We start from the raw sequence: 15,172 nt of genomic DNA, 5'->3' as shown, positions 1-15,172 counted from the left end.
GACAGTGTGATGCCGCTTACGATAGGCGCGCAAGAAGACGCGAAAATCAATGATCGTGGAGAGAGGGAAAGGTTAATAGCTACTTCAAACTGTTGTTGTGGGCTTCCTGGCAGCCTTAGCAGGAAAAGGAATTTTGGTTTGTGATGACTGTGTGGCGGCTTTGTTCAAATTTGCTCGTCGGCCACGGCTGTGTCACCCCCATGTTGCAACATGCAGATATTGAGCTCAGAAGCCGCTGAAACGCTAGAAGGGGTTCCCAACGACCTATAAGAAGTACGACCAACCATCGTGGTTTTGATGTAGGAAGGTCACGTGCATTTAGTGTTGTTGGCCACTAATACACTGACGCCATTCTTGAAACAGATTTCGTGCGCGTTGGGTTCTGTTAACCAGCCCCTACGAGTATTCTCCAAACGCATGGATTCGACCAATCCACAAGTCTCCGATGAAAAATGTCTATCTCCGATGACTAAGAACGGGATGACAAACTCCAAAAGACCACTTAAACGTGTCATTGTCAGCGGCATGGCCGATCGGGTTGCCCCGGAATCACGGAGCTGCTGCACGCTTTGTAAGACGCCAAGCCGGAGTTGCGGAGTTGCCCACAGCACCGCGAATCAGTGCTCCGGCTGACTCGCCGGTTCATAGTGGGCCTTCTCAAAAACAAGGAAACAACTCGAGTGAGAGATAGTACTTAATGGCGAAAGAGACCTCGCATTGGCTTCAGAGTCAGTTAGAAATAGACACTTTGCAACGATTTCTCAAAAGCTGATTCAATTGAGTTTCCAAACACCTCGTTAACGTATCTTATCCACTTGATACATCAACAACATCAGTCTACCAGTAGCTCAAATCATCGATTCATCATGGCAACCTCCCAAATTACAGAAAGCAAGCTATTCAAGCCGTTGAAGCTTGGCAACACACAACTAGAGCATCGCATTGCCATGGCACCTTTGACCCGATACCGAAATGATGCAAGCCACGTGGCCAAACCTTTTGTCCCCCGTTATTACAGCGACAGAGCCTCGACTCCGGGTACTTTGATTATCTCCGAAGCCACCGGCACGTCAATGCCGGAGACAGGAGTGCCACACGGCCCGGCCTTTGTCACAGACGAGCAAGTCGCTGCTTGGGAAAAGGTCATCGCCGCAGTTCACGAAAAGAAAGGCGTGTGGTTTCAACAAATTTGGGCACAAGGACGAGCTGCAGACCCAGAGTACCAGAAGCAGCGCGGCTACCGGTTTCGATCCTCTAGCGCTGTGCCCATGGAACAGGGCGCAGCCGTCCCGGAAGAAATGACAGAAGAGGAGATTCTGCAAGTCATCCAAGACTTTGCGGACACTGCCAAGAGAGTTGTCGCTGCAGGCGGTGATGGTGTTGAAATCCATGGAGCCCATGGTTACCTTCTGGACCAGTTCCTCTCAGACTCCGTCAACAAGCGAACTGATAGATGGGGAGGCTCCATTAAAAACCGAGCTCGTCTTCTACTCGAAGTCGTTAAGGCAGTCGTTGAAGTTATCGGAGCTGAGAAAGTGGCTCTTCGACTCTCTCCGTATGCATCTTTCCAAGGCGCAGAGTCATCTGATATCCACGGACAGTACACTTACATTGTCACGGAACTCAAGAAGATGAACCTTCCTTTTGCCTATCTATCACTCGTTGAGGCTCGAGGCGATCCTGCCAAGCTTTTGAACACTACGCACGATCCCAAGATTGCGCAACAGACCCTCGATTTCATCCTTGACATCTGGGATAACTTGTCCCCTGTTATTGTGGCAGGTGGCTATGGTCCCGAGAGCGCTGCCCAAGCACTTGAAGAGCACTATGCAAAGTGGGATATCATTGTTGCATTCGGAAGAAGCTTTATTGCAAACCCCGACCTTGTTTGGCGCTTCAAGCACGGCGTTCCGCTTACGAAGTACCACCGCTTTTCGTTTTACATAAGAGGGTCCGAGATTGGGTACAACGATTACACATTTAGTCAGGAGTACATCGACGCACAGCGCGAATGGGCTTTGACACATTTGGCTTCGAACTCGAAGTAGTGCTAGGCTTGTCATTTTTGGTCTGCTTGTTCCGGGTAGAAAAGCTTCAAGTTTAGAACAATATCTTTAGAACGGCATCTTTTGTATTCTTCACTGATTGAAGTATGTCTTTGCTTTGACACATTGTCATGTAATGAAATCGACTACAAGTTACCCTCCTAGACCCGTCGGATATTGTAATATGTCTGCGTGACCCGGTATGGTATATGAATTCCTCAATTCAACACTACAAATCTCAAGGTTTCGAACTTTGCTGTTAAGAATGGTCGGTATAAATTTCAAGAGTTATCGAGCTGATCAATGCAGACCTTGCTTTCCAAGCATTTCTATGTGGTATCAGGCATGGACTGAAAAGAGTAGACTGAAGAAAACATGGCGAACTAAAGATCAACCCCCTCACATTTACTTTACTAGTTTCGGTATACATGGATTGGTATTAATTAGTCGGTGTTATGTTGCATGTGAATTCAGAGGGCGATTGCTTAAGTTCAGAAGACACAAAGGTTCAATGCAAGGAGAAAACTGTGTCCATCGAGTCTGGTCTATTTGAGAGGCATGGAGCAGGAGAATCAACCCAGAACCAATCAGAGCACCAAGAAACACGGCCAAACCCGCCCGGAATTTTCAATCATGGACCCGAGCACCCTAGCCAGTTTTAGCACAGATGCCAAGATGGATTTGTCTCAATGATTCCAGCGGCAACATACATGAGGACAAGACATTGTAATCTAGATGTTTGTTCTCGCACATTTCGGGGGTCGAAAATGTCCGTAATAAGGGGATTCTGGCCGGTGGGATCGACTTCTCGGTCAAGGTAAAGCTCAATCGCCGATTGGGATGCACCTCTCTGCACAGCGTGTCAGCGCCATCGGGTAGCTTCGTGGATCTATGACGAAAGCATAGCTCGAGCTTGCCAGATGAGGCTCCTTGCTTGGAGAAGAAAAGATCTAGCGGTCTCCACTTGGTCGATAACTTACACCAGTGTCGCGCTGACGCGACCGACGTGGTTTCCTAGTACTTGGCTCTACGTCGTCATAGATCTCAACTGGATTAACGGTCGGCGGAAACAGATGACCGACGCCGTTAGTCTCCCACAATTAGAATCGAATTTCGTTGCTCGCGTCCCCCCTGAAAACATAGAAGATATTCTGGAACCGGCCTAGTGTCGACTGGCGTTTCGTTGGCATGTGGTTTCAATGAAAAGCAAATATCCGTCCGCTCACTAAGACAGTGTTATTTACCTACGGGCTCCCATCAACAGCGTCAACTCTATCAATTTTTTGCACCAGTATGTACACTATAGCTACTTGATCACCATCGTCACCTTGCGGGATACCATAGTGTTGTAGCTACGTTGATAAGTTCTACCTGCTGTCGGGATACAATCAAAACCATTATGGATGAGAAGCCCACGCCTCGGGACACTGACGTCCCTGGTGGCTTCCCCGAGACACCTAGTCTTGCCCCGACCAGCGGCCGTCCTACGCCGATGGCATTTTCCAGTCACGACCAGCACAATTATCAGAATGCCGCAAACACACAATCCAGTCAGATCACCCGGACCGGCACAAGTTACTTCGCCACGACCTCGCGTGTCCGCGACGACACCTCTTCTTCGACTGTTACGCTTTCTGGCAACGGTGTCGCGGTCTCGGGTAGTCGCAGAGCTTCGCGAGTAGAAGATTTGTCGGAAAAGCATATCCCAGTCGATGGTGATTCGACGCCATCCTCTCCCTCCGCAAACGCTCTATCGCCTACGGATAGTACGCATTTTGCGCCTCTAAAGACCCATACCGGCAACGCAAAACGGCCAAATGCCCCCAGACAAGGAAGCAATTTGACCGAAGATGATCTTTTCCGAGTGCTGTCTCGCCGTCGTACCAATGCTACGCACCAGTCGGATGCTGAGCAGGAAGAGGAGCAGCAAGAGGTTGAACGTCTCATGTCTCGGATATTTGGTCGAGCTCGACAAGAACAGAGCGAGGAAGAGAAAACGCGGCATAGCGGAGTTGTTTTCCGCAATCTCACGGTCAAAGGCGTCGGTCTCGGGGCCAGCCTACAGCCCACAATTGGAGACGTCTTTCTCGGATTCCCCCGAAAGATCAAGATGCTTTTCACTCGAGGGCCTAAGGCTGCATTCGCAAAGCCCCCGGTTAGAGAGCTCATCAGTCATTTCGATGGTTGCGTACGCCCTGGAGAGCTTCTTCTTGTTCTTGGTCGTCCAGGCTCAGGATGTAGCACTTTCCTCAAGGCATTTTGCAATCAAAGGGCAGGTTTCCAGGCTATTGAAGGAGATGTCACTTATGGAGGCGCCCCGGCTGAGGAGATGAGCAAAAGATTTCGCGGAGAAATCATCTACAACCCAGAAGACGACCTCCACTACCCAACCCTGACCGTCAAGAGAACTCTCAACTTCGCTCTTGAGACGCGAACCCCTGGCAAGGAGTCAAGAATTGAAGGCGAGAGCAGGAAGGACTACATCGAGGAGTTCATGCGAGTTGCCACGAAGCTCTTTTGGATCGAGCATACCTTGGGCACCAAGGTTGGAAACGAGTATGTGAGAGGTGTGTCGGGTGGCGAAAGAAAGCGTGTCAGCATCGCAGAAGCCATGATTACTCGCGCATCCGTTCAAGGGTGGGACAACTCAAGCAAAGGCCTCGATGCCAGTACTGCCGTGGAGTACGTCCGATCGATTCGGGCCATGACAAACATGGCAGAGACGTCAACGGCCGTGTCGCTTTACCAAGCTGGGGAGTCTTTATACAACCTCGTCGACAAAGTGCTCCTCATCGACGAGGCTAAGTGTCTTTATTACGGACCCTCGGAATCCGCAAAGCAGTACTTCATTGACCTCGGCTTCGAGTGCCCAGACCGGTGGACAACTGCAGACTTCTTGACTTCGGTGACCGATGAGCATGAGCGCCACATTCGGGACGGCTACGAGTCCCGAATTCCAAGAACCCCCGAGGAGTTTGACTGGGCATATAGGAACAGCGAGGCCTACAGGAAAAACATCCAAGATGTGGAAGAGTTTGAGTCTCAGCTTGCACAGCAAATCGAGAGCCGCCGCCAGAACGAATCGAAGAAGACGGAGACCAAGAACTACGAGATTCCCTTCCACAAACAGGTCATCTACTGCACCAAGCGCCAGTTCATGGTAATGGCCGGAGATCGAGCGTCCCTCTTTGGTAAATGGGGCGGACTGGTGTTCCAAGGTCTTATCGTCGGCAGTTTGTTCTACAACCTTCCGAATACCGCTGCCGGAGCATTCCCCCGCGGAGGAACCTTGTTCTTCTTGCTTCTCTTCAACGCCTTACTAGCACTGGCCGAGCAATCCGCAGCATTCGAATCGAAACCCATTTTGCTCAAGCACAAGTCCTTCTCTTTCTACCGCCCAGCAGCTTTTGCCATTGCGCAAACTGTAGTGGACGTGCCGCTCGTCTTCATCCAGGTTGTCCTCTTCAACATCATCATCTACTGGATGTCCAACCTTGCCAGGACTGCGTCACAGTTCTTCATCGCCACCCTCATTCTATGGTTGGTTACCATGGTCACCTATGCTTTCTTCCGTGCAATCTCAGCTTGGTGCAAGACCTTGGACGATGCAACACGATTCACTGGCATATCTGTTCAGATCGTTATCGTTTACACAGGCTACCTTATCCCACCAACTTCGATGCGCCCCTGGTTTGGGTGGCTGCGGTGGATCAACTGGATCCAGTACGGCTTCGAGTGTCTCATGTCTAATGAGTTTTACGACCGCGAGCTGCAATGCGTCCCGCCTTACCTCGTTCCTCAAGGACCCAACGCCTCGCCGGCGTACCAAGGTTGTGCGCTTGCTGGAAGCCCACCGGGTCAGACGATTGTACCCGGCTCCAGTTACATTGAAGCTTCATTCACGTATTCTCATTCTCATTTATGGCGGAATTTTGGCTTCCTATGGGCTTTCTTCATCGCCTTTGTAGTCCTCACAGCCTTGGGCATGGAGCACATGAAGCCGAACACTGGTGGCGGCGCTATTACCGTTTACAAGCGTGGGCAAGTCCCCAAGAAGGTAGAGAATAACATCGCCGCGGGCGGGCGTGGCAAGAAGGGTGATGAGGAATCAGGCGAAGCCAACAACAGTACGCAAACGATGACAGCCGACAATGCGAAGAAAGAGAAGAGCGACGAGGACACCGTGAAGCAAGTGGCTCGGAATGAGACCGTTTTCACTTTCCGCAACGTCAAGTACGTTATACCTTTCGAGAAGGGAGAGCGCACGCTCCTGGATGACGTCCAAGGATACGTCCGTCCTGGAAAACTCACCGCACTCATGGGTGCCTCCGGTAGGTGTTGATTTTGTCACAGAAGTGGCTGTTTGCAGTTGCTAATGACTCATAGGTGCTGGTAAGACGACTCTGCTGAATGCCCTGGCTCAACGCCTCACCTTTGGCAAAGTCACGGGAGAGTTCCTGGTCGATGCTCGACCACTGCCCAAGTCCTTCCAGAGAGCGACTGGATATGCTGAGCAGATGGATGTGCATGAACCTTCGGCGACGGTTCGAGAAGCTCTTCAGTTCTCAGCGCTATTGCGCCAACCCCGAGAAGTATCGAAGAAGGAGAAGTTCGATTACTGTGAAACTATCATCGATCTTCTTGAGATGCGTGATATTGCCGGGGCAACGATTGGCAAAGTCGGCGAGGGACTCAATGCCGAACAGCGAAAAAGGCTCACCATTGGGGTTGAGCTGGCATCGAAGCCTGAGCTCCTCATGTTCTTGGACGAGCCTACTTCTGGTTTGGATTCTGGAGCCGCTTTCAACATTGTCCGATTCTTGCGCAAACTGGCAGACGCTGGCCAAGCCGTACTGTGCACCATTCACCAGCCGTCGGCCGTGTTGTTCGAGGAATTTGACGAGCTATTGCTTCTCAAAGCTGGAGGCCGAGTTGCGTACAACGGCCCGCTTGGACACGACAGCCAAGATCTGATTCAATACTTTGAGGCGAACGGCGCTCACAAGTGCCCTCCAAGCAGCAATCCAGCCGAGTACATGCTGGAGGCAATCGGTGCCGGTGACCCGAACTACAAGGGCAAGGATTGGGGAGATGTTTGGGCGCAGTCAAAGCACAAGGAGCAGAGATCCCGAGACATTGACGAGATGCTGGCAAAGAGGAAGGACGTCGAGCCCTCGAAGAGCCTCAAGGACGACCGCGAATATGCCATGCCATTGACGACTCAAACAGTGGCAGTGGTCAAGCGGTCGTTCACTGCTTACTGGCGCACGCCCAACTACATTGTCGGAAAGTTCATGTTGCACATCTTGACAGGTCTCTTCAACTGCTTCACCTTTTACAAGATTGGCTACGCGTCCGTCGACTACCAAAACCGGCTCTTCTCCATCTTCATGACCCTGACTATTAGTCCCCCGCTCATCCAGCAATTGCAGCCCGTATTTCTGCAATCCCGCCAGATTTTCCAGTCGCGCGAGAACAACGCAAAGATTTACAGTTGGTTTGCTTGGACGACGGCTGCCGTTCTCGTCGAGATTCCCTACGCTATTGTCGCAGGAGGTATCTACTTCAACTGCTGGTGGTGGGGTGTTTTCGGATGGCGTCTTCCCGGCTTCAACTCCGGCTTTGCATTCCTCTTGGTCATCCTTTTCGAGCTGTACTACGTGAGCTTTGGCCAGGCTATCGCCGCATTCGCTCCCAACGAGCTTCTCGCGTCTCTCTTGGTTCCCATCTTCTTCCTCTTCGTCGTCAGTTTCTGCGGTGTAGTAGTGCCCGCGGCCCAACTTCCTACGTTCTGGAGAGCTTGGATGTACTGGCTTACACCTTTCCACTACCTTCTGGAAGCCTTCCTCGGAGTTGCCATTCATGACCAGCCTGTTCAGTGCGAGTCTGGAGAATTTGCCAGATACCAGCCGCCTCCCAACTTGTCCTGCGAAGACTACACTGCGCCTTATATCCAGCAGGCGGGTGGTTACGTTCAGACCGGGGATGGGGGTGTCTGCGAATTCTGCCAGTATGCGACTGGTGATGAATTCGGTGCAGGTTTCAGCGTTTACTACAGCAATATCTGGCGTGACTTTGGCATCTTTTGCGGGTTTATCGTCTTCAATTACGCCGTGGTCTATGTCGGGACTTGGCTCAGGTTCAAGGGGAAGAACCCTTTCAAGAAGATCATGATGAAAAAGGGTGGCAGCAATTAATTTTCATGTCAGTGTTTGGAGGTACACGACGAGAAGTAGATTTCAAGAGTAATAACAAGGGGTCATAGACTAGTTGGGTGTGTGATTGAAAGCTTTAGCTTGCCGTCACTAATATCCTTTGTTAGAATGAATCTTCGGCAACCCTGTTTCGCGTAGGGCTCGCAACTTGAGGCTCACGCCATAGCTCCGCCACGCTGAGTGACTCTAAACATCATTCATCGCATGACTATGGTGGACAACTAGAGGGTCGGAAGGGCTTCTAACATTGTTTGAATTGAAACGCTGATTAATAATGAGGGAATCTATGGAGTGAAGGAAGAACGACATTTTCATTGTAGCCAAATTGACAGCCTTTAGTTCTTAAAGTCGCCCTTTGTCAACTCATCCTCCAGGTCGTAGTAAACTTGGAACTCGCAGTAGCAAATCTCCGGGTCGCTCTCAACGTCAAAGTTGAACTGCGCCTCCTCATCCGTGATGGGAACCTTTGCCAAGCCGTTGGCGGCGGCCGCCTCGGCCAGGAGCTGCACGCGACAGCTGCGCTCCATGGAAGTGTACAAAAACGCGGCCTCGTCAACGGTACGACCAACCGTCAACAGTCCGTGGTTTCGCAGAATGCAGCCCTTGCCCTTGGGACCCAAGGCTTCGGCAATCAGCTCACCCTCCTCAGGACCCAGAACGACACCGCCGTAGCTGTTGTAGACGCTGTGAGCATCGCCACGGAACTTGCAGGAGTCCTGGGTCAACATCTCAAGCCTGCGGCCAAAGACTGACCAGGCCTTGCCGTGGATGCTGTGGTTGTGGCAGACGGCGTGAACATCAGGGCGGGCCTTGTGCACGGCAGCGTGGATCAAGAAGCCAGCCGTATTGGGAGGCTTGGTGCGGTTGCCGCCGATAACCTCGCCGTCGAGGTCGACGAGAATCATATCGCTGGCCTTGAGCAGACCAAAGTGCTTGCCGAGAGGGTTTGTCCAGAAGGCGTCGTGGTGCTCGGGGTCCCTGACGGAGATGTGGCCGCTCATGCCCTCGATGTAGTCCTCGCGATACCAGTGGCGGAATGCGGCGGCCATGTGCTCGAGTTGCCATTGACGCTTGGAGGCGAAGTCAGGGAACTTTGGGATACCGGCGAGAGCGACATCGCCATGGGACATGGCCTGCAAAGGCGTCTTGTTGGCGAGCTCATGGCCATGCTTGGCGTGCGACACCTCTTTGGGGACGATGGCGGCAGCGCGGGCCTCGATGGACTCGGTGTCGCTAACAACGGCAGACGGAGCCATGGTGGGTCTTCTGATCGGTGCGCCGGTTTACGGAGTCAGAAGAAAAAAGGTTTCGGTGCGGAGAATTAAGCACACGTCTGTCAGGCCGTGGTTCTTTGAGTGTATCTGTTTGAAGATGTGAGAGGCAGTGGTTGTATTCCGACGAGTATTGGTGAGTCCAGATGTATTACAGATAAAGTTGGTCTGGGGAAGTTCTGCGAGCGTAGAGATGGCCGATTGATAGGTAATACGCCACCCACGAAAGGCGGAAATGTCATTCGGAAGATGTTACCCAGTGTTTGGCCGGAGCGGGGTTGCGGGTCATGATAAGGCACGACCGGGATCGCTCTTCAAAGTCAGGACCGGATACCGGATACCGGGAAACCCGACCGGGCCGGTCCAAACTTCGGACGGCCGGACAAGGAATACGCCGCATTATCCTGGGGTTTGGAAGGGGCCCCGCCTCCGCAATGGGCGGCTCAGTCGCCGATAAGAGAGGCATCTCCACGGGGACTGTAGGGCAAGTCTGAGGAGGCTGTCTGTGTCGTACTCATGGTTTCGCGACTTCGATATTCATGCTTGGTCAAACTTGGTTCAAGAGTTGAAGAGTGAGACGTGGTATGTTGAAAGAAAAACGTCGCGACAGGGTATGTTACAGCTAGTCCATGCAAATTCCATCCGCCCGTCATAACCCAAGAAAAACTCTCTTGTACAGCGACCGTCGTCGTCGTCGTCGTCGTCGTCACGCAAATGCTTTTATTTACCCGCGCGCAGCTCCCGACCGTCCGGTTCCGAACCCGTCTCCGTTGCTTTCCTGGAGAATGGAGAGGAGGGTATTCCTGGCTCTGCTCAGCACATGTACCGGATGTCGCATTAGTTCGTCATTAAATAGCAGTAGTTTGCTCGAGTTTAGCAGTTGTCGGTATCTCATGTTGGTGCATCTACCGCTTGGCCTGCAATGCCTTATCCAGACACTGGATGATCTGACAGGAGTTAGCAAAACCTATGCGCAATCAGGAGGGATGCAAAACGAACCTCATCTCCCCAAACACCTTGGTTGCTCAGATAGCGACCCATACCTCTCACTAGCTCGAGCTGCTCCTCGACAGTCAAGCCAGTGACAGCCATTTCCATGACGTTGCCAAGATTGACTTTGTGGAGAGCGATGAAGGAATGGTAGTACATGTAGGTGAAGAAACCCATGATAAACTGGCAATCCATGCGATCCGTCATGCCGCCATGTCCCGGAATGGAGTCACCAAAGTCCTTGATTTTGAAAGTGCGCTTCAGGCCAGAAGCGAAGAAACCGCCGAAAGGTGCGATGAGAGAGGCGAAGGTGGCCAATACCAAAGTGTGCAGTTGCATGGGAGCCACGGTAAAGGAGAAGGTCTGGTGCATGTTGGGAGGCAGGAAGAACAGAGGAGGCAGGCTATACGTCTTGGGAATGAAGACAGGGTTCCGAGTACACTCGAGACCGGTAAAGATGTTTGCGCCGAGATCCTGAGTTGATATTAGCACCTCGACTGCATCAATCTGGGAGATGGGCAGATTACTCACATTGACGGGGCACAGAAAGAAGTCGGAGCGCATCAAGACGTTAGTCAGAAGCATACCAAATAAGATGGTAAAGGCCCAAGCTCCGACGAAACCCTCGACAGTCTTCTTGGGAGAAAGGGCGATGAGTTGAGTGCGACCAAAAGTAATGCCGCAAAGATAGGCCCAAATATCGTTGGTGATGACCATGGCGGCCGGGAGGAAGAACCAGATCATGCCCTCAAAGACGTTGTTCATAATGAAATGGGCCTGGACGACGATGAGGTACAGGGCCATATGCGTCCATGCAAACTGGGTGAATTGGAACTTGTAGTGACCGTTTTGGAGCGAAGTGACAAAGAAGACGAAGCCTAACAGAGGTTGAAAGTCAGGACATGCTCGCTGAGCGGCATAAAGTGGCTTGCTTCAGAAAACATACCAAAGATGTACAGGATGAAGCTGATGAAGCGGTGGTGGGTTGCCAAAGGCAGCAAAACCTTGTCAACCAAGACGATGTGCTTGAAGTAGTAGATGACACTCTCGCCATAGAGGAAGTACATGGTGGTGGCCAGCCAGTACCAGTTGAGGCTCTTGGCGGATCGCAGCTGGCGGGCGCGGCTGGGCACACTGGCAATGGCGATAACCTCCTTGAAGGAGATGATCTGGATAGCAGTCATGATGCAGATTATGTAAATATGGCCCATGAAGAGAGCCGTGAAGAAGCCAGCAAACATGACAAAGGTCCAGAAGGTACGGGTTAGGAAGTTGGCCTTCTTCTTCTCGTAGGCGGCTCGCTTTTCCTCCTCGGGAGATTGAGGTTGCTGTGGCAGGTGCATGTGGTTAGCTATCTCCATGTTGCACGGTCGCGGTGATGATCGCGTTCGCAGCCGTAGTAAGGCTGTACATGTACAGATGGTGGTCTTGGATTCGGAGCTTACCTCTACAATGTTGTCCAGGGCTGCGCCAGACCTTTGTTTAGTGGGCGAGCCATCTTCACTGACATCGCTGAAGCTGGAACGGCGCCCCTCGCCATGACCATTGGCCTTGTGAGGGAACTTGACGCCCCTCCGTGTACGGGCCATCATATCTCTATTTGCGGTTCCGCAAGACTCGAGAGGACAAAAGCTTCCGATGATTCGGCCTCGGCGGGAGCTGCGAACCTAAGTGAGGCAGCTAGAGTCTCGCCGGTGGGAGGGAGATGGAAGGTCGTGATAAATCGTCGCGAAGCAAAAGCGGGTGGTTCGGATGCGGCGATGGATGAATAGTGGAAGCGGAGGGTCGGCGCAAATTAGACCGTTGGGTCGCAGGGACAGGCGATGGAAGGGTTTGTCGTCAAGTTTTCGAGACAGGTCGGGGGGAGCAGATTCTGGTCGAGTCCCAAGGCGTAGTTGAGAGGGGTCGAGGTCGAAATCGCAGGGCGGTCGTGAGTGACGTTTTTTGGTGAAGAGGATGGGAATTGTCGGCGTGGATGGATTTTTTGTTGAACCCGAGAGAGGGAACGTAAAGGCTGAGCAGAGAGGAAGGGTGGAATGGGAAGCGGGAAGGCACAGCTGGCGCAGAATCACAAGTGGACCCACCTGGGGCTCCTTCCAGTGCGACTGCGTGGTCCTGGACGCCTGGGGCGGGCAGCGGGCTCCTGCGGCTGTGTCCACGTCGACGGGGGCTCGGGGTGTCACGCTGCCTTGCTCTTACTCCAATATCTTTGGAATCGGGCGAACTTGCCCTCGAATGATATTTCGTCTGTACTTTCCATTCTCTTCCTCTTTTTCTTTTTTTCCTTTCATTATCCTTCTTACTGATGATCATGGTGCACCAGGAACTCAACTACGAATACCTATCTTCAGAAGCTGTGGTGCCAGGGCAGCTGGTCTGGGCGAATGATGACGGTGCAAATTAGCGTAAAAGAGCTACGTCAGGCCTGCATTCTTGGCGGGGGAGGCCCTGGTGATGGGAATTGGAGTCCGCTCGCATTGCCTGCCCACATTGCCCACATTGTTCCCCCCGAGCGGAGATTAGGTAATCCAGCTGGCCGGCAATACCGCACCTCAATACTGAAAGTCTCGACGCCTCATTGGGCAAGTCGCTTCCGGTCTCCGGACTGCTGGTCATCTCCGTTACGCTGCATGATCTCTCTCATTCTGTTTCTTGAATGTTCTTTCTTCTCCAATGAAAATCTTGGTCTGTCATCTACCCCGTAGGTATCCAAAGGTGCTAAATTCGGTTTTTACCTCAAGTCAGACACGGCCAGGTGTAAGGTTCCATCCAATGCATACAAGAACCTTTCGCCTCTGCAAGCATAAGCTTCAAGGAGCCCCATGCACACGACGGAAGGTACCTTACGCGTATGTTTTGCAGGGCTCCGCTGCTAGAAGGATGAGAGCCCACCAAAACTGTTGAGTTGGTCAGCCTAGGGAACCCTGGAAGTGTGTTCTCAGACAATACAGAATACCTACTGCAGTAGGCATCCGTACTACAGAGAAGGATGGCAACATCAAATGATGCTTCAAGCTCGTGGCTCACACGATGCTTGAGATTGGGCATAAAAGTCCGCCAGTGTCTCTTACTACCAAGACCGTCTCCGGCCAAGCCGAAATAATAATGTGGACGCAAGTTGACATCATCACATGCCGTCCTGTGGCTAGCCTCCCGTTCTTTTACACAGCAAGCTGCAAAGTCTGGCCAACAGCTCTCGTACGGGTGAGGCGCGAGCTTTTTAGTTCGTCTTTTGCTTCGTGCTGCAATCGTCCGAGCTCACCAGCCACAATCACATGATGTGGTGCCCAGAGATGTGTGGCTTATAGTTGCAAGGTACGTTCCTATGGTAGCTTCGGTGGTAAGTGCCTTGGTATGGCTGACCGCGCGCCTCTTTCCAACGTCGCGTCTTCCATCGCGTTGCGGCCTGCGCTCCTCCAAGCACTGATAAGATAAGGAAACTCAGTCGGCCCTTGGGCTGTTGCCTCATGTGGGCTGCCACTATTCCCAAGTCCAGAATTTCCCCTCAACCTCCCTGACATGTTCCAGCGTCAATGGCTTCATGATTCACGACTCGACGCTCCAAAGCGATCATGGACGAATTCAATGACGACGACTTCGATGAATTGAACGATACTACTCTTCAGGAGCTTGAAAACAATGCTATCCAATTCACACAAGCGCAAAGAAAACAAGACTCCCAGTCTCAGACTCTACCGCCACCACTTGACCCTACCCAGGTCGAGAATTACGATGACCTCGAATTCGAAGATGACGACCTCGACGATGCCGAGGTCACCAACGAGCTTCTGCCTCCCGTCACTCGCCCTGCCGTAGATAAGACTATCTCTCAACAACAACTCCAACACCAACTCCAACAGCCTCATACAGCCAGGCACCCACCTCTTCCACCTCAACAGAGATGGAATCCTCCGCCAGTGCATAATCCTCCGGCCCTCTCCTCCCGGTCGCGATACCCACCCCCCGTGCCATCCTACAATGCACCGGTGGCCTCGCAGCGATTCCAGTCTGCACACCCTGCAGCTCCGTATCGACCTCCTCCGAGCCAATTTGCCCGACCAGCTCCTCCTTCGTCCACGCGCTTCAACCCTCCACAGTCCCAGTCGCAGTTGCACGCGGCACCTGGCAACGATGTCGTTGCCGCACTGCAGCAACGACTCAGGGCCCTCGAGTCTGAGCTCAACTCTGCTCGCGGCGAGGCCTCGATAATACGAACAAATTCTACCAAGGCTGAACAGGACCACGCAGCCGAGGTTTCCCGCCTCAAGAAGCAGAATGCCGAACAAGCTGCTAAGCAAGAGAGGGCCGTGGAAGCTGCCATTGCTGCTGAAAGGCAGGCCACCACGGAGCTGCAATTTCTCCAAAGGGACATGAAGGATGCTTCAACTCGTCCTCGCCGCAGAGAAAACGTGCCAATGCCCGCCGCGCCAGGGACCACCACGCCTAAGAAGACTGTCAAAACCTGGGTTGTCGCGGATGGCTTCGATGACATGGACATTGCTGCAAGTCCGACCAAGAATAGAGGCAAATCCCGAGACACTGGCCCCGTTGCCATCCCATTGTCGGAGAGGACGCCCACCAAAGGCAAACGGAAACGGCCGCCAGTTGACAGTCCCGTCATGGCTTTGGAAACGGACGCTCAGGATACAAT

General features: G+C 52.5%; 5 protein-coding genes across 5 annotated transcripts; 3 read left to right on the top strand and 2 right to left on the bottom strand.

Annotated features, from left to right (window-relative positions):
* Positions 1-675: 675 nt before the first annotated feature.
* Positions 676-2,138, top strand: BDP55DRAFT_688132 (NADH:flavin oxidoreductase/NADH oxidase). Its single transcript, XM_060576614.1, has one exon. It carries the CDS (start codon positions 867-869, stop codon positions 2,046-2,048), a length of 1,182 nt encoding a protein of 393 aa, XP_060421486.1. The 5' UTR covers positions 676-866; the 3' UTR covers positions 2,049-2,138.
* Positions 2,139-3,444: 1,306 nt separating this feature from the next.
* Positions 3,445-8,242, top strand: BDP55DRAFT_735473 (ABC-2 type transporter; the record flags this gene model as incomplete). The annotated part of the gene is made up of 2 exons (XM_060580323.1): positions 3,445-6,376; positions 6,432-8,242. The coding sequence occupies 2 exons, from the start codon at positions 3,445-3,447 to the stop codon at positions 8,240-8,242; spliced, it is 4,743 nt and encodes a 1,580-aa protein (XP_060421485.1).
* Positions 8,243-8,595: 353 nt separating this feature from the next.
* BDP55DRAFT_735472 (class II aldolase and Adducin domain-containing protein) lies at positions 8,596-9,516 on the bottom strand (the record flags this gene model as incomplete). Its single annotated transcript, XM_060580322.1, has 1 exon — positions 8,596-9,516. One exon carries the CDS (start codon positions 9,514-9,516, stop codon positions 8,596-8,598), a length of 921 nt encoding a protein of 306 aa, XP_060421484.1.
* A 701-nt stretch (positions 9,517-10,217) lies between these two features.
* On the bottom strand, positions 10,218-12,521 carry BDP55DRAFT_688123 (cytidylyltransferase). Its single transcript, XM_060576613.1, has 5 exons — positions 11,967-12,521; positions 11,468-11,849; positions 11,053-11,399; positions 10,531-10,995; positions 10,218-10,478 (listed from the first exon to the last, which is right to left on the bottom strand). Exons 1-5 carry the CDS (start codon positions 12,111-12,113, stop codon positions 10,437-10,439), a joined length of 1,383 nt encoding a protein of 460 aa, XP_060421483.1. The 5' UTR covers positions 12,114-12,521; the 3' UTR covers positions 10,218-10,436.
* Positions 12,522-13,813: 1,292 nt separating this feature from the next.
* Positions 13,814-15,172, top strand: BDP55DRAFT_69775 (uncharacterized protein; the record flags this gene model as incomplete). The annotated part of the gene is made up of 1 exon (XM_060577714.1): positions 13,814-15,172. A coding segment is annotated over exon 1 (1,079 nt), but the record flags the coding sequence as incomplete, so codon positions are not given.

This window comes from Colletotrichum godetiae (assembly GCF_030913485.1).
Source record: "Colletotrichum godetiae strain CBS 193.32 chromosome Unknown BDP55scaffold_127, whole genome shotgun sequence".
Classification (NCBI taxonomy): Eukaryota; Fungi; Ascomycota; class Sordariomycetes; order Glomerellales; family Glomerellaceae; genus Colletotrichum; species Colletotrichum godetiae.
Note: the sequence above shows the minus strand (reverse complement) of the source record. Positions and strands in the feature narration are given on the sequence as shown.

What these genes read in the sequence shown, in the direction of transcription:
- BDP55DRAFT_688132 (XM_060576614.1), top strand. Translation starts at nt 867, where the DNA reads ATGGCAACCTCCCAAATTACAGAAAGCAAGCTATTCAAGCCGTTGAAG.
- BDP55DRAFT_688123 (XM_060576613.1), bottom strand. Translation starts at nt 12,113, where the DNA reads ATGATGGCCCGTACACGGAGGGGCGTCAAGTTCCCTCACAAGGCCAAT. An exon ending in CTTCATCCTGTACATCTTTG is followed by an intron (nt 11,400 to 11,467) that starts GTATGTTTTCTG and finishes AACCTCTGTTAG; the next exon opens with GCTTCGTCTTCTTTGTCACT. An exon ending in AAGGTGTTTGGGGAGATGAG is followed by an intron (nt 10,479 to 10,530) that starts GTTCGTTTTGCA and finishes AACTCCTGTCAG; the next exon opens with ATCATCCAGTGTCTGGATAA.